Source organism: Lissotriton vulgaris, chromosome 7, assembly GCF_964263255.1.
Source record: "Lissotriton vulgaris chromosome 7, aLisVul1.2, whole genome shotgun sequence".
Classification (NCBI taxonomy): Eukaryota; Metazoa; Chordata; class Amphibia; order Caudata; family Salamandridae; genus Lissotriton; species Lissotriton vulgaris.
The window spans coordinates 769,702,035-769,720,759 of record NC_141695.1 but is presented as its reverse complement, the minus strand read 5'-3'; the positions used below and the strand labels follow the sequence as shown (position 1 = coordinate 769,720,759).

Here is an 18,725-nt window from a genome sequence, read left to right as displayed (position 1 = left end):
TCAAGGGATCCCCAAAACCTCTAAGCAAGTCTTTAGCAAAATATTTCATAGTCAAGCACTGGCACAGTCAGAAATCCTTTCATAAAATATACCTTTATCACCCAGCACAAGTTTTAACTATGTAGGTGGCAACTTACCCTTGAATATTTCATTCCCATGAAGATATAGTGGTGACGATATTCTGGATAAGCTATTTCTGCCCTCCAAGTTCTCATATACAGTCATCTAGGTCATGGTTGTGCATGTCATGCGACTATATCTCAGTACCATGAAGTTGAATATTGTACCGGACGAAGGTTTATGCAAGATGGAAGCTGCTACAGTCCATTCAATAGTGCAAATTGGGAATCAAAGACCCATCCCAGAACCATACAAAGTTGGCTTCTGCAGGTTTCTAAATCAGACAGCACAACGGCCTCCTCTGTTGTAAGGTACAGTCAGTCACTTCACACTTCACTTTTTATGCACCACTCTTTAGGTAAACAAAATATGCCAAAATGAAAATAGATCAAGCAATGTTACTAGAGTTAGTTGTTGGGACATGTACACCAGCCCATTTCATGCTGCGTAACCTAGTCTCCTCAATTAGTTTTAGAACCTAAACCCTCTAATTGAAGGTTGAAAACCTCACAAAAGATGCCCACATTTTACAATGGTAATATTCTCATTTGGTAGAAACTTCAATATTCAGCGTCCAGTATTTGATAAAAGATCAACTAACATATGTGGTAGGCCTTTTCTGATGACACATGCATGTTTAACAAATCATGGCTAACTGTATGCATGCCAACATGAAAGCACTAGCTCATAAGAGTGTGTATGTGCAGGGCCTAGGACCTAGGGCCTAAGAAACTAATGCTTTGAATAGTTATAACAGAAAACACTGTGCAAGAGCGCAATATTATATCAAAAGCAGATTGACATTATTCTCACTAACAAAAATAATGGAAATGTAATGGAGAGGAAACTTCCATTCTCCTGACAAGAGAGCCGTGTAGTTAGTAACATTAAATAGCCAACTGGCCCAGCCACCAAGCAAATGCTGAAGGAAGCAAGTTTCAATACATTTGCTTTCATTTTAGACAGGTCTCTAACTGAAGCATTGTCCTTTCTGCGATACACATAAGAGAGAAGGCATGACAACTCCCTCTCCTCTCTTTATAGAGAATCACTGGGGAGAAAGGGAGAAAGAGCTCGAAGAATGTTTGCTTGTGGGAATTTCCATAGAGCCATTGCCCAACTGCCGGCCTCGAACCTTTCTAAGGTATGTGGGGATAGTACATGACTTGGCAAATACAAATGAAATATACTATTCTATAATATAATATTCAAATACTTGTGAAAATAATAATTGTTAAGCTAATACAATATCCACGAGGCTGATAATACTACTCATGTAGGTGTTAGGTAGAGTTTAGACCAATTCATTACAGATAAAAGGGAGGATGTGGTGTAACGGCTCACATCTTTGGAACTGGGGAACCAGGTTTGAAGCTCGGCATGGGCTCATCATCCTGCAATTCTGGGCAAATCACTTAATCTCCCTGTGCCTACACATATGTGACTGTTTCCTTGTGTAATGTAACTGGTGCTCATTTAAAGAGCTCTAACTGGATCAGGGTCTGTACTATATAAAAAAGCAAAACATAACAATCTATACTAATATAATAAAGAGAGAGCCCAAACCTTTGAGGCGGGTAATCTCAGGAACCACAGCACCAATCACAACACCCAATACAGCGTTGGAAAGGGCAGTTGCAGCAGAAGGACATAGGCTATGCAGACGCCCACCATATACATTTAAAAGGTAAAAGAACCATGCCAGCAAAGTAGTCCCTTGTGGGCGTGTCTGCGTTGTGCTGTGGGCGTGTGCTGGGGGGCATGACAAACGCTGGGGGCATGGGGTACGTTCCGCCCTTCATGCCATGTCTCATATCATGTGCTGTGGGCGTGTGCTGGGGGTGTGGGCGTGTGTGGGAACGGGATTACGGAAAAAAAGCGAGCGTTGTGCCCAATATTGTTTTTTCTTCCCAGGTTCTATACATTCCGGCTCCGGGTATCCACCCGGCCCCCTTTAAATACCCCTGCACCCCATAATCATAACCCACCCTTACTCCTTAAAATACCCCAACACCCTTAAACACTAACCCATCTTAACCCTATAAATATACCCTGTACCCAAAAACCCAAACCTATCCCTAAACCCTAAAAATACCCCTGTACCCCAAAACCCAAACCTAGCCCTGAACCCTATAAATACCCCTGTACCTCAAAACCCAAACCTACCCCTGAACCCTAAAAATACCCCTGTACCCCAAAACACAAACCTAGCCCCGAACCCTAAAAATAACCCTGTCCCCCAAAACCCAAACCTACCCCTGAACCCTAAAATACCCCTGTACCCCAAAACTCAAACCTAGCCCTGAACCTTTAAAATACCCCTGTACCCCAAAACCCAAACCTAGCCCTGAACCCTATAAATACCCCTGTACCTCAAAACCCCAAACTACCCCAGAACCCTAAAAATACCCCTGTACCCCAAAACACAAACCTAGCCCTGAACCCTAAAAATACCCCTGTCCCCCAAAACCCAAACCAACCACTGAACCCTAAAATAACCCTGTACCCAAAACCAAAACCTAGCCCTGAACCCTAAAAATACCCCTGTACCCCAAAACCCAAACCTAGCCCTGAACCCTTAAAATACCCCTGTACCCCAAAACCCAAACCTACCCCTGAACCCTAAAAATATCACTATACCCCCAAACCCAAACCAAGCCCTGAACCCTAAAAATACCCCTGTACCCCAAAACCCATACCTATCCCTAAACCCTAAAACTACCCCTGTACCCCATAACCCAAAACTATATCTGAACCCTTAAAATACCCAAACACCCCAAAACATATACCTCAGTACCCCAAAACATATACCCCTATACCCACACTTTCCTTATCCAAACATTTTAAAAAAACATGCTTTTACCATTCATCCATTTACAACGAATTTTGTTGTAAATGTATGCGTGGTAAAAGCATATAAAATGTAATGCCATGCGTTATAATGGCATTGCGGAGTCATGGTACTTTTGTAATGAAAGTATGCGGAGTGATGGTATGCGGAAAGAAAGTTGCGGAATAATGGGTGTTTACCCTCCCCCGGTAAGTACATTGGTGGCACGGCGGCCCACATCTCCAGCAACATACTCATATTTTTTCACCACTGATTTGAAAAATGCACAGGTCTCTCTCATTGATGGCCAGCACCGACTTACACTTTTAGACACACCTCCCGCCACAAGTTCTAGAATTGCGAACTTTAGAGCTGGGCAGCTACGTTCGAATCTCGGCATCAGCTCAACATCCTGTGATTCCAGGCAAATCGCTTTGTCTCCCCGTGCCTACCAGAAATGAATGTGTTCTTCTGTAATGTAAATTGTGCTCATGCCATGTTGTCGAGTTCGCACTATATAATATTGCAAGGAAAAATAAATGAGGGAAACTCGAGTTCACACACTACTGAACGCGCACTCTTAAGTGCATCAGCAGTGCACTGTGAATCGGAGCGTTTCACAGGCCTGTCACAGATAAGAAATGCTATCAAAACGAAATCCTACAAAACAATATACTACTGGCCGGCAGCAATTCATACACGGACAACGTCGGGACGGGCTGCTAGTTGCAATATAAAATGATTTGGGCCTTTCTAATGTTCATCTTTTTCTCTATTATGACTGATGAGATTACGTTCTGATACACTCTCCCTGGCGCACAGGTGCATCTCCAAGAGCTCTTCAGCACAGTGGCTCAAGGGAGCCTTTTTAAAAAGAAGGGGGATGGGAGCACATTGCTTCACCTCCCGGAAAAGTTCACCCCTTAGCATCCTGGTAGATGCAGTTCAGTTTAAATGCTTACTTGAAATGTTGCTGGAGTGGTTCACCAAAGTTGGTGCAGGTTAGTGCTGTTAATCTCTAGACACATGAGTTTCTGGATACTATCCTTCATCAGTAGTGATAAAAACGAAATTTATCTGGGGTGCTGAGAAAGCTGCTACAATCCTATCAGGTCTCTGTACCTCTCCCTGGCGCACAGGTGCATCTCCAAGCGCTCGTCAACTCAGTGACTCAAGGGAGCCTTTTTAAACAGAAGGGGGATTGGAGCACACTGCTTCACCTCCCAGCACAATTCACCCCTTAGCATCCTGGTAAATGCAGTTCAGTTTAAATGCTTACTTGAAATGTTGCTGAAGACCTTGGATGTGAGGCAGTGAGCGTCAACCCTCCCCCTCTTTGAAAAGGCTCCCTTGAGCTAATGAGCTGATGAGCTCTGGTTGATACACCTGCGCGCAGTGAGTGGTACAAAGACCCAAGAAGACTTTGGGCAGCATTTCCAGCACGCCCAAAAAGAATGTGTTGCTCTCTACTGAAGAAGGACAACTATCCTGTAACACATGTCTTGAGATGCACAGCACTGGCTGCACCAACAAGGGTGAAAAACTAAAGCTGGATACCGAATTAGGTGTTATCATGCACTGCATTTACTATGATGTATCTGGGCAAACTGAGTGCTGGGGTTTGAGGCAGTGTGCGTCCACCCTCCTCCTGCAATTTCTTCTATGCATGTTTCCTCACTTGAATTTAATAAACAATTTTAAACACAGGAGGAAATTTGGGATTATGTACACAAGGAGAACAAATGTACAGTCCTGCCTCCCAGCACAAATGATAAAGACAAAACTGACAAGTGAAGGAAAACAATCTGGGTCGGATAAAAGCGTGTAATAGTATTGCAGGAGACTTAAGTGGGGAATCGTATTGAGCATCAGATAATATGGATTGCTAGTGATGACATCAAAAGAAGTATTCTCACTACCTATGTGTAGCAAAAAGAAGGAACCTACCATGGTGGGCTCAAATTCCAGTGAGATTGCTCCCAGGGCATTGTCTATATTGCCCTTCTTGGTGATGTCAAGGACCAGCCTTTCTGTTGGCTCACTCATCTTCCGGATATCCCACCACAAGACCTGCATGGAGAGAGAGAGTACAAGGTAGGGTTGCTCTCATCAATAGTTTTTGAGATTACATCTGCCTGTCGGTTCTCTTCAGAAACCAGAGATGCAAATCAAACTCTAATGCATACACAAGGAAATTATGCTCTACTCTGAACTCACTCTGCCCTGTTATATTGAGGAATGAACAGAGGTAGGCTTGCTGATTTACCAAATATAAATTTCAGAAACAATACAGACCGTTCTACTAGGAGAGGGAAAGAGAGGAGGAGAGAGGAGGAGGGGGAAAGAGAGGGGGAGAGAGAGGAGGTGGGAGAGAGAGAGAGAGGGAGAGAGAGAGATGGGGGGTGGGAGGGAGAGAGAGAGAGATAGAGAGAGAGAGAGGGAGAGAGAGAGAGGGGGGGTGGGAGAGAGAGAGAGAGAGAGAGAGAGAGAGAGAGAGAGAGAGTATATATATTTGTTCACGAAACAAATTATGCCGCCCTACCAGGAATCTGTTTGCAAGAATAACTCTTTTATTCGGTACACCAAAGCATTTCGACAGTCAAATCTTGTTCACGGTTAGGTGAGTCCCTCTTAAATCTGTGCCATTATTGTGTTTGGCAGTCACTTTTAATTGATATATCAATAGTTTATCAATCAAACTCTCTGCCGTTCTTAGACATATGGGACTCTTCACATGTTTTATAAACCCTTGGCCTCAGTGTTCATTCCTACACATTGCTCATGAGGCATTACATGCCAGGCTAAGTGCCCAATTGTATACTCAGTTTCTTTCCTGCTGTCATTGTTTTCTAATTCCACAAATAGTTCCACTTGAGCAGCTTTAAAAAATAAAATCCTACCACAAATATGCAATTAAGTAAAATGTATTAGCTGTACGAGTACTTAAAATCTTTACAGTATAAAACACTTGAGCAGCACCCCTCCACCCATCCGCCCCCCCCCCCATGAAACTTCCCAGCGCTCAAGGTAAAAATGCACCGTGCCTGCGTGTGCCGGTTTACTACTTTGTGTCCTTCTAAGACTACAAACTGATTAAAAAAATAATTTAAAATGAGCGATTAGCTCCTTTAAAATGATAGTTCGCTCCACTTTTGCATAGTCATATTAAAAGTTCAATGGTTTTATGTGATCCGTCGTGGTAATTGCCTGAATTGAGTCGGTTAACTTTCTTCCCCCATTGTGCATGTGAGGAAGCCCCTGGATTCAGTGATATCCATCGGAGCTAGGGGGCTGGATGATTCAGTTGCTGAATGATGTTGACCCTAGTTTCTTCTATCTGTTGCTGGATGTCAAGTGCGATTTTAATTTGATGGATACACTTGCCTGCCCTGGCAAGTAAACAGGTAGTAGTTTCTGAAAAGCACCAATCCGAAGAGTTCCTGCAGGTTCTAAAGCCCTTGTCCCTTAGGATGCGGTGTAGGAAGCGATGGCGATCACTGGCCAGAGTGGGGCAGCACCATAAGAAATGTAGCCAGGATTCTCTATGGTAGTTGCATAGCCGGCAATAGACAGTGTTGTCTTTTTGAGCCCATGTTGGGTTAAAGTCCAGGATCTTAAGGGCAATGAGACATAGGAACAGGATTTTCCTTCTGGCTTGAGCTAGGAGTGGCTTTCACAGGTCGGGTTGAGCTCTCACAGGGATTTATGAATTGTCAAGTGCTGGTGTATGGGAGTTGTACCGTAGTGAAGCACGATCCAGTGTGAACGAGATGGACTGGACCTGGTGCTTCACTACATTAGCCCAAGCGATGTGTGAGATTTCATGTAGGGGCAGGCTTCCGGACGCTAGTTTCAATTATTCTACAGCTTGGTTCAGCTTAAAATGCCATGGCGATCCCGCTGCCATGAAAAAAAAATTCAGGAAATGTTGAGGGTGGTGTCAGGGGCTTTAAGCACTCTGATATAATATTTTATTAGGTCCCCCTGTAATATCATATCCGGTCTGAGTAGTCCAAATTCCAGCCCAATGTTCAGACCCTGGTAAACATATACAACATACTTGGTCGTGGAGATGTTACAACCTACAGTCTCCCTCTTTTTCAGATGTGTCTTTATGTGAATGTTGTATGAGTCCGTATGAGTTTGAATGAGTTGTGTATTGTGTGGTATTGGTATATGTAAAGATTCATTTTTTGGGGGTTATTTGTCCAATTGTATTTTGTGGCAACACCATTGATTTTCTTATGTATAAGAAAATAGAGAAAAGAAATGAATCTATATTTGATATCTGTAGAAAAAATGTATATAAAAAAATAAACAAATAATAAGGATAAAGTTTCTTTGTAAGGTTTTGTTTACATGATTGTACCTCTGTCAAGCCCTATTGTACATAGGCTTGCCTAGATAGAAAAGAAATATAGGTCCGGAGGGAGTTGTTCATTATATGGTTTTTTTCCCCCCTCTTCTCCCTGACCTCAAATTCACTTTAGAGAGGGTCCCCATTTATGCATTATCTAATTCCAGCCTTAGCCTGGTATTCCTTGCTTGTCTAGGCGCATGCAGCATGATCTTATGGGCTGTTGTCTGGGCTGTGGTGATGGATTTCTCTAATGCGCCTGGGAAGGCTTGGTGGCCATAATTGATTGCTGAGATTAGTTTTGCCCTGAGTACTGTCATCAGGGGCTCTACGGATGGGCTTGCTAGGCGAAGTGAGAGAATTATTCTGTTGATTTTCGGGATTAGCTCCTTTATAGGTTTGGTTGCTGTAGCCCTCTCTGTTAGCCAAACCCACAAGTAATTATAGGATGTAGCTGTCCTAATTCGGTGGTCACCCAAAGCTCAGGATACTTGCTTTTTGTGCGGGTATTTACCAAAGGTTAATATCTTTGTCTTGTTCCCATTTACTTGCAGGCGTATTTCCTTGTTCTACTCTGCTGGACTCATTAGAGCTCTTTGGAGCCCCACCCTGGTTTGGTCCATAACCACTGAGTCGTCCGCATACTGGAGGGTAGCGAAGGTCATCTTGCCCAATCTCTGTGGTATTAGGCTGGCGTCTGTCCGAGCTTGTCCCAGGTCTGCCGCATACAAGTTAAATATTAACGGAGCAAGAACACAGCCCTGATTTAGTCAGGTGTTAGATTAAACTCTCAAGGTTGAAGGGAGAAGTGTGGCTCAATGATTAGAGCGGCAGACCCTGATGAAGAGGTCTAGCCCGGGACCAGGGTTCAATTCCCCGCCTCAGCGGGTCTTGGGCTCAAAATTCTCGCTTCGGTGCCTATTCCAATCATGGAGTCCCACTCTGCAACTCTGGGCAACAGCTTGCTTAATCTCCACAACGGTCCCCACAACGCTAAGGATGCCTGGCCTCCACCTTGGGGGTGCCCAGGAGTGGATGCCTCACAGGGAAAGCCAGGATGGGTTCCACAGCGGTATTCGTACAAGCGCCTTGAGACCCTTGCGGGTGAGTAGTGCGCTATACAAGTATTAATTTACAAGGTTCCAGTTGTGGTGATTAGTTTGACCTGGACCCATGTCCCCTCTTAGAGGGCTTTTATTGCTTTTAAAAGGGTCGCTGGGATCCCCCAGGATTCGAGTTTTTCCCATAGTCTTCCTCGATTGACTCTATCGAAGGCTGTTGTCTAGTCTATGAAACAGCAAAACAGTGGCAGATTATTTCTCTTCATCGCTTGCTTAGAGAGATAGGACAATGCCAAGGTGTTATCCGTTGTTGAGCTGTTTGCCCTGAAGCCTGTCTGATATGGCATAAGGATACCATTATTGTCCCCCCAGTCCTCTAGGTCCCTTAGTAATAGACGGGCCTAGACTTTTGCTTCAATGTCGAGCAGTCATATTAGCCTATAGCTGGCAGGGTTCGAGTGGTCTCCTTTCTTGTGTATTGGGAACAAGATTGAACCTTTTCAGGATTGCAGTAGCGTTAATGTGGCATATGAGTGATTGTATAGTGGAGTGAAAATGGGTACGAAAAATGCTAGGGTGGACTTAAATACTTGGGCAGGAATGCAATTTGGCCCTGGGGCCCCATCGGTTCTTATTGCCCAGATGCACCTGCTGATCTCCTACTCTTTGTAGCGATCAGATTGACAGGACACTGTAGCTTCTTCCTGCAAGCTCTTGAGTTGAGGTTTGGTGACTTCAGCTGCAGCCCGGGACCACTCAATGGTGTAACGGCCCACTGTTGAAAAGTGGATTATTAGTAGGGGCAAATATAGATCTGCCACTGGCAAAAAGCCCCTAACACTGTATAGGGCTCAGAATAGGTCTTAGAAAATTATTCCTGTGTTCAACCCTTGGTAGCTTGACTGCGAGAAGCAGGATTAACTTTATAGACAGGTATGTAAATCATTTAAAAACACCAATTCAATAAATAATTTAGACACAACACAAAATAAAAATCCAACACCAATTTATCAAAATAGGTAATATTTTTATTTTTTAAATGACACCAAAACGAGAAAATAAAATCCACTGTAGGGAACCAAAGATATGAATTTTTAAAGATTAGTCACTTTCTATTGCTTAGAAACCAACAGTGCCCCTTTTGGTCATTTCATTGCCTCTGACAGGGACACATTCACCTTTAGCAATTGTTCTGGAGGATCTCTCACCAGTCTTGTGCAGCCCCCTCCAGCAGGCTTGGTCCTTTTAGAACTCCTTCCTGAAGTTCTTTTTGCGGGTCCCAAAGTATCCAAAACACAATCCAAGGTTCTGGAATCTCGAAGAGGGTCCTTGAAAGTATGAGACGTCAATTCCCACAATTCACTTGGACAAAACCATTAGAAATCCACTGGTAGTACTCCTGGTTGGGGATTCATTGTGGTGATGGTCCAGGTGAGCTCTGTTAACCTGTAGTGTGCAGGGAATCCACTCTTTAGTCCTTTTGAAGCTGGTTTGATCCTCAGGGCTGTAGTTTCAGATGGTGCAAAAGGTGCAATCTTCAAAGTGCAGGCCTTTGGAAATGCACATCAGAACTCTTCAGCGCAGACCCTTCTGATTCTCTTAAGTTTCAAGCAGTAGATCTGAGGGGCTCTGCCCTTCTCAGATACGTATTCCAACTTCTCGGGGTCAAGCAAGAGGTCAGTGGTGTCCAATGGGCTACAGGGTTCGACCCAAAGGTCTGACCACTTCCTGTAGAGTGTTGCAAAATGCCAACCGAGAAACCACTATTTTTCCAAAATTCAATATGTCAGAATTTTCAGCAAGGAGAGAAGAGAAGGCTAAACACACCTCTGGGATGGCTAATCCCCATAGTCTCTCCCTCTTGCATCTGCTCATTCCTTCCTTAATCTTAGCATCTGGCTGGAGGTGAACAGGGTAAGGTTGTAAATGACAGTGGGGTCCTCCCCTTCTCTTGAAGTCCATGGTTTACGACTCCTCCCCCTGCTCTGGCATTCCTGTGTAACAGAACCCTACTCTCCCAGCAGAGCTGTTCAACCCAAGGGGCTCTTTATCATCTCTTCAAAGAAGACTGGCTAATCCCCTTAACTCTGACCAATCAGGACAGACCACTGGAAGGCTGGATTGGGACTTATAAACAAGAAAGTCTTATAACTTCTTGTATGTACATTTTAGGAGAAATTCAACAATATCATATTGTTGGATTTATTGATACAATTCTGGGAAGTCTATGAATGGTACATTTATCGTTCTCATATCAGGAGCTATTAGTTAATAACGTTCTGCCATGTTAACCTATGTGCCAAGGGATTTGCAATGGGAAAAATGACGTGGGCAATTTTTCCAGCACCAGGGCTTATAAAAACATATTTTATAAGTACTCTGTCAATATCTACAGGACCCCCAACCCTGGTATACCTAGGGGAGACTTTAAAGGTTCGGAATATGCAGATATATTGCAGATCCTCTCTCCACAGTGCTCCTACCACCAAAGTTGATTTTGGGCAGCACTTTATCGCAATGAGGGGAGTCAAATGTGCAATTTCACTTTACCCAGGGCATATAAAACTCATTTTATAAGGGTCCACCTTATAGATACCTGACCCCCCATCCCAGGAACACCCCAGGGAGACCCTGGCGTACCTAATATGCCCGAACATTGTAGGTTAACTATTTTTAAGTGCCCCAAACTCAAAAGTCGAGTTTGGGCACAATTTACTTTTTGAAAGAAGTCCTGTAGCACAGAGCCACTTTTAAACTGACCTCAGGCTTCAGTAGTGCGCACTTGCAAGTGCAGAAAGAGCTGCTGGCCTCTAAACTGCCATGCCCTATTATATACTAGGGACTGATAGGGAGTTTCAATCCCCCCTGCCCTATTATGTACTAGGCACAATGGGGTAAATCATGCCAATCACAGGGGTACCCCAACCCTTAGTGTACCCTTGTGTATGTAGGTGTTTTCACTGTATTCTAAGTGTTTTCAGTGTAGCACTAGCCTTGGGCCTGGTTAGGCAGAGCCCAGGGTCAGTCAGTCAGTTACCACCAGTACCAGTTAGCAAAAAGTTGTGGGGTGGCCAGGGTACAGGATGACTTTGCAACACAGCCCCCAGCAAATGAAAGGTGATGGGTTACTAACCTACACCCTGGTAATCCTCATCAGCTAAGTGGAAAACCCTACAAAGTCCATCTGCATTTGCATGGTGTTCCACTGTAAAGTCCATTCCCTGTAGGGAAATGGACCACCTTAACAGCTTGGGATTCTCCCCTCTGATTTGCATGAGCCATCTGAGACGCCTGTGGTCAGTTTGAACACGAAAGTGGGTCCCACACAAATATGGTCTCAACTTTTTCAGGGACCAAACAATAGCAAAAGCCTCTCTCTCAATTGCACTCCACCTCTGCTGTCTGGGAAGTAGTCGCCTGCTAACAAAGACAACTGGCTGACCAAGCCCCTTGTCAGGCTCCTCCACACGAATCCTCAGGGTTGTGTTGGTGCTCAAAAGGGGCCCGCCTCTAGATAACCCCAAGTCTGGCTAGGTAACCACGCAGACTCTGGAGGTAATCAAGCGGGGGAAGGAAAGGGTAGGGACTGCGGGGAGGGAGATCTGAAGAGGAGAGAAGAACACCAGGTAAGCAAGGCAAGCCCACAGATTGCAATTGGAACACTACACAATGGCTGTGAGGGTTACCCTCTCCTAGTCCTTACCTGAAAAGAAAAATAAGTTGAGCCAAAAATCATAGAAGAGAGCAGAGGGCAGAGGCAGTGTCACATCAATGCACTATATTTGCAAGACAAAAGAATAAACAAACATCATATATAAGAATCTCTGTAGTAACATCTCCCTTGTAATTCTCGCTTATCTAATGATCTATGGCACCTACCAATGAAATTGATGTTAGGTTTGGCGCCAAGTCAATCAATGACGACATACCCTTTCTGACCTCTCTCTTAGAGTGATAAAAGACAACAGAAAAGAAGTAATAGCTATTGAGGAGTAATTCAGTACTAAGAACAATATCCTCTTGTTCCTAGTACACTCTATGTGCAGTTGAAAAGTAATTAAATCACCAAGGCATTATTCTCTTCATGCCACATCACATCCAAACGTAATATCCCAGGTCTGATGCTTCAGATGAAACGGCCTGTATCACGGGTAGTTGCACACACATAGAACAATCTCACAATGTACAAGCAAATAGTCTCTTCTGCATAGTATAGATGAGTAATCTACTTCACTCTGAATAACAGTATGTGAACCAAAAAAACATGAGAGGGTAAACAGTCCTTTTGAAGCTGGTTTGATCCACAGGGCTGTAGTTTCAGATGGTGCAAAAGGTGCAATCTTGTTATTGTTATTGTTATTTTTGATTTATAGCGCGCTCAATCACCTACAGGCCTCTAAGCGCTCGGGAATCGATGGTAAAACAACAACTTTGACAATACAGAAAGGCTTCCACTAGCCTAAGTGGCTCACACGGACCTCCTAAACAGCAGCGTTTTCAAACCCCTTCTAAAGCGTAGGAGGTTCGCTTCCCTGCGCAGTGGCTCAGGTAGTGTGTTCCATAGCTGAGGAACCAGCACCGAAAAGGCTCTTCCGCCCTTGGTGGCAAGTTTGTACCGAGGGCAGACCAATAGTTGGGAGTCTGAGGATCTGAGAACTCTCTTTGGGCTATACACTGCCAGACGATCTTTAATGTATGCGGGCGCCATACCATAGATGGCTTTGTGGGCTATACACAAGCTTTTAAATTCCACTCGTTCCTTGATGGGGAGCCAATGGAGACTCTGTAACAGGGGGGATGCTTTAGTACGTCTTGGCAGTCTGAAAATAAGACGGGCAGCGTCATTCATCACCACCTGTAGCCTATTTGTCAGAGTTTTTGGTAGGCCAAGGTAGAGGGCGTTTCCGTAATCTATTCTTGAGATCACGGTGGCTGCGACAATGGAACGCAGCATAGATTGGGAAATGATAGGTACTAATTTCCGTAACTGTCGGATAATATTAGTACATCTGCCCATTACTGAGGAGATTTGGTTGACCATAGAGAGGTCACAGTCCAATTTGATCCCCAGGCTCTTCACGTTCAGGCTGGGTTTTGGGGCCGGGCCTAGCTCTGCGGGCCAGTAGAGATCACACCATGGTGAGGTGGCGGATGGAATCACCAGGACCTCAGTCTTATCTGGGTTAATTTTTAGGAGGTTTCCTGTCATCCACTGGACCGTATATCTCAAGATATTCTGAGTGTGGAGTTGAGCGGCACTTGTATTGTCGACACTCAGCAACAGCTGCGTGTCATCTGCATAATTGTATACTGTGCAGCCCATACTCTCCAGGGAGGCAATCAGAGGCTGCAGGTATAGGTTAAACAGCAGTGGGGATAGGGCCGAGCCCTGAGGCACCCCACATTCTAGCTTTCCCACTGCGGAGGCTTCTTCTCCAAGTTGTATTCTTTGTGTCCTTCCTGACAGAAATGACTGCAACCAACTAAAGGCCAGGCCTTTGATGCCAAAATCACTCAGTCTTTCCAGCAACAACGCATGGCTGACGGTATCGAACGCCGCTGAAAGGTCTAACAGAATCAGGGCGCTCGGTTTTTTACCGTCAGCCAGGCCTCTCAGTTCATCCAGCACCGAGAGCATCACCAACTCGGTGCTGTGATGTGCTCGGAACCCTGCTTGTCGTTCGTGAAGCAGGGAGTGGGACTCCAAGTATACGGACAGGGATTTTAGTACATGTTGTTCCAGTACTTTAGAGAGGAATGGTAACTGAGAGATCGGCCTGTAATTTTTTAGTATTGCGGGGTCTGCACCTGGTTTTTTTAACAGCGGTCTTACACGCACTTCCTTGAATTCTGCTGGTAGTTGTCCTGTTTTCAAAGACCTATTTAGGAGGGAGATGACATGCTCCTCCAATAGGGGACGGGCTACCTGAAAGACTTTAGGTGGACAAGGGTCCGCTGGGGATCCAGACTTGATTCTATCCATCAACTGCTGCAGACTCAGGGTGTCAATCTCTGGAAACAGTGTTATAGAACAGTCAGTTTGTTTACGAGGGCCTATAGGTATGGCCAACCCGTTAGGCATCCCACTTTTTATGTCCTGGATGATGGTTCTTACTTTCTCCAGGAAATATCCCTGAAAGGAATTGCAAATGGGAAGGCCTTCGGAAATATACATCAAACTCTTTAGCGAAGACCCTTCTGACTCTATTCAGTTTCACTGAGTAGATCTGAGGAGCACTGCCCTTCTCGGATACTTATTCCAACTTCGCTGGGTCAAGCAGGAGGTCAGACCTGTCCAATGGGCTGCAGGGCTTCACCCAAAGGTCTGACCACTTCCTGCAGAGTGTGGCAAAATGCCAACCCAGAAACCACTACTCTTCCAAAATTCAGTATGTCAGAATTTTCAGCAGGGAGAGAAGAGATAGTTAAAGAAAACCCTAGGATGGCTAATCTCCATAGTCTCTCCTCTTTGAATCTGCTCATTCCTTCCTTAATCCTAGCATCTGGCTGGAGGGGAACAGGGTAAGGTTGTAATTAACACTGGGGTCCTCGCCTTCTCTTGAAGTCCATGGTTTACGACTCTTCCCACTGCTCTGACATTCCTATGCAACAGAATCCTGCCCCCACAGCAGAGCTGTTCAACCCAAGGGGCTCTTTATCACATCTTCAAAGAAGACTGGCTAATCCCCTTAACTCTAACCAGTCAGGACAGACCACTGGAAGGCTGGATTGGGACTTACAAACAAGAAAGTCTTATAACTTCTTGTATGTACATTTTAGGAGACATTCAACAATATCATTTTGTTGGATTTATTTATACCATTCTGGGAATTCTTTGAATGGTACAATTATCGTTCTCATATCAAGATATATTAGTTAATAACTGTCTGCCATGTTAACCTATGTGCCAAGGGATTTGCAATGGAAAAAATGATTTGGGAATTTTTTTCCAGCACCAGGGCTTATAAAAACATATTTTATAAGTACTTTGCCTATATCTATAGGACCCCCACTGCTGGTATATCTAGGGAAGATTTTAGAGGTTCTGAATATGCATAAATGTTGAAGATCCTCTTTCCACAGTGCTCCTACCACCTAAGTCGATTTTGGGCAGCACTTGATCACAATGTGGGGAGTGAAATGTGCAATTTCACTTTACCGAGGGTCCACCTTATAGATACCTGACACCCCATCCCAGGGACACCTAGGGGAGACACTGGTTAGTACCTAATATGCCCAAACATTGTAGGTTCCCACACATTGCCAGCAACGCTGTTCTCTTTGGGCGGGCTTAGGGAGTTCAGGCTATTAATGTATCTCCATAACTTGGAGTTGTCTTGTTCTTTAATTAAGGAGAATACCTTACGCCAGTTCTTTTCCGTGCACTGTCTTTTCAACTCCCATACTTTCTTTCTGTATCAGCTGCGCAGGGCCAAGATGGAGGTCACCTGTGACGAGTGGGCTCCTTTCTTTTTTGCTTTAATTGCCTTTTTGAGAGCACGTTTACATTGTTTCAGGCACTTCAGTGCTCCTGGCTCCTGAGAAGGTTGTTTTACATTCGGGCTCCATCTTGTTTGGTGTGCATTTCCCAGGTTCTTCTGTAAGGCTGCTATCAGTGTTTCCCAATGACTTGTGATGTTCATTGTCTGCAGTGTCTGAGTTACCTCTTCCTTTGCAGCTACATACTCCAGCTGTCTGTTACTAAGGTTGGCGGCCCCTTTTAGTCTTTTAAGGGCTTTGTATCGTTAATCGCCCAAGGTTGGGCCAATTGTTTCCTGTTATTCCGCTAGTTCAAGGGCCAGATTAAAGGTGGCACAGAATGGCCTATGATCACTTTCCTCTATGTCATCCACTGCAAAATCACTCAGCTTATGTGCCGGCACTCATTGATTAAAATGTAGTCTTTGGTGGATATATTCCTAAAAGTCAGCTTAGGAGTCCATGAGGGGCAGCAGATTTTTTTATTCCATGGGTGGATAATAACTTAAAAATTTTAATAAGCGTGATCAGCGACCCCGACTTTTTTGCGGTACTGGGTGCAGCTGGGACGTGGCCCAAACCTCTTTTGTTGAAGTCTCCAGCAATAGTCACGCTATGGTGTTCAAATTTAATGAGAACATCTTCCACAATACTGATAAAGGTTTCTATAGCAAGTAGTGTTTGAGACTTTGTTGGATTGATATAATAGTTTATTAGCAACAGGCGAAGGGGCTATTGCCCCTTGCCCAGCCCCTCGATTGTTATGACTTGGAGGTTAGGATTTTCCACTTTTTTGCTTTGGTTTTAAGTTTGCAGGCATGGCTTAGGAAAATGGATAAACCGCCTGATGGGCGTCCACAGATGGTCTTTTTGTTGCTGATATGTGATGTTCATAAAAGCCGCCAATTGGGGTTGTTGGCTTGGCCCAGGTCTCCTAGAAACACACCATAGCCCCCTTTGCGAGGTAATCTTGTGTGGCTTTTTCCCTAAAGATGTTGCTTAACGCTGCGATGTTCCATGAAATGAGGGTTAATTTGCGTTGTTGAACACAAATTGAAGTTAAGCTTCCTATACTGTTATTGCTATATTGTGTCACTGTATGAGATGCTGATTTTTAATGGAGTTCTCAGTTGTTCTGATTTACCTCTCCCATCTGAAATTTTGTTTATTGTGCCTTCAAGAATTGATTTAGGCTCCTGCCTATCATTTTAGGAATAAAAACATGCGGGCATTTTGCCAAGCTGAGTCCAGTGACTTCTATGCCCCAGTTTGTAAGATGTAGTGCTTCGCCTAGGACCGCCTGTTGTACATGCTGTTGGGTGAAGCCAACTAAGATGGAGTCACCCTGGGTGTCACTGTCTAGTGTTCTGAACTTTACCCACTTGATGTTTTCAGAGGTTATGTGTGCCAAGCTATCGATATGTCCATATAGACATAAGATGTGGGACATATTCAGAATATCGTAGGAGCCTTTGGCTGTTTACCTGGGGGTAAGCAACACCTCATGGATTGCTGGATGGTTTTTATGCTTGACCGTATGCAGTGCCGATCTATCCTCTCCCAGGGAGAGCCTTTGGTAGTTCTGATTTAGTTGGTTGTTGGAAAAGGCTATTACCTGGTGTCTGCCTGTTTCCCCGTTTGGCAGTTGAGCAGCACCTTCAAAAAGATAAAAACAAGTACCTCTTTAAAATTATTTTTTTCTGTGTGTCAATGTCCATCCATTCATAGATGAACATACAGCTCTTCATCCTCATCCTCGTTTAAGCCATAAGGGAGTTTGGTTTTAAATCTGATGATCAGACGCAATTCCAAACATCTAAGCTTTAGTGTACTGTCTCCTCTTTCGTTCGTAGGTACCTTAACAATTCCAGACCATAATATCTTATTTGATTCCAGTCACAAGTTTTTTGTATTTCCAGATGTTTGGCAATGGCATAGTTCATATCTTTATTCTGAATCACTCTGATGTGTTCGAGAATTCTCTTTTTCAAAGGGCATATGGTGCTCCAGATGTATTTCAGCCACATTGGCATTTAATCATTTACACTGCATACGCTGCCTCACATGTAATTTGCTCATTGATGGTGAAGGTTTTTTCTTTAAAATCCACAACCTCTCAGATATTTTTCCCAATTCTGCATGCTTTGCATTTGCTACATCGTACAAAAATCCTGTTTGCTGTTGCGTTAGCCATGTCTTCGGTTTTGTATTTTCAAAATGACTTCTCCTTAAGTAATGGAGCTTTCCGAAAGGTTATAATCAGTCTTTTCCCCCAATATGGTTCCAATATCTGGATCTTTCTTTAGTACATTCCATGTGCTGATCTTTCACTTGGCCACCGGCACTCACAAGGGGGACTCCAAGTCCCAGGTCACCCTGCTTCCAGAAGGGAGGAGCCTGCTGTTCATGCCATGCTCAAAAGCGCCACTCACCACTGCAGCACGGGACGCGCTGATCTTTCACCTGGTCACTGTCACTCACGAGGGGGACTCTAGGTCCCAGGTCACCCTGATCCCAGGAGGAAGGAGTCTGCTACTCCTGCCGTGCTCAAAAGCGCCACTCACCACTGCAGCGCGGGACGCACGCGGCCCGTGCCTGGGCAAAGCACGGGCCAAGAGCGGGCCCGTCCTTGGCCGTCATTGTCAGGAAGAGGCAGGGCAGGGCCACCTGCCTTTCATTTCACTCTTGAGTTGAGCTTCTGTTTGCCGTAACCTCCTAGCAATTTTAAAAGGTACGGTGCTAACTTTCTCTTCGCTGTTGGGGATTCTCTGTAGAGCGCATGACGCTCTTAAAGTACCAATTCATCTGAATTCTGTCCCCCGGACTTTTATCTTTCTAGCACATGACGTTTATTAGCAAAGATGGTCCTTATAATTAA

General features: G+C 44.5%; 1 protein-coding gene across 3 annotated transcripts in view; it reads right to left on the bottom strand.

Moving 5' to 3' along the window:
- DNAI2 (dynein axonemal intermediate chain 2) overlaps nucleotides 1-18,725 on the bottom strand; it is a 277,331-nt gene that overhangs the window by 212,410 nt on the left and 46,196 nt on the right. For all 3 annotated transcript variants that reach the window (XM_086928785.1, XM_086928783.1, XM_086928784.1), the window contains exon 7: nucleotides 4,898-5,020. In XM_086928785.1, coding sequence (XP_086784911.1) covers nucleotides 4,898-5,020 — 123 coding nt within the window. The remainder of the gene's footprint in view (nucleotides 1-4,897; nucleotides 5,021-18,725) is intronic.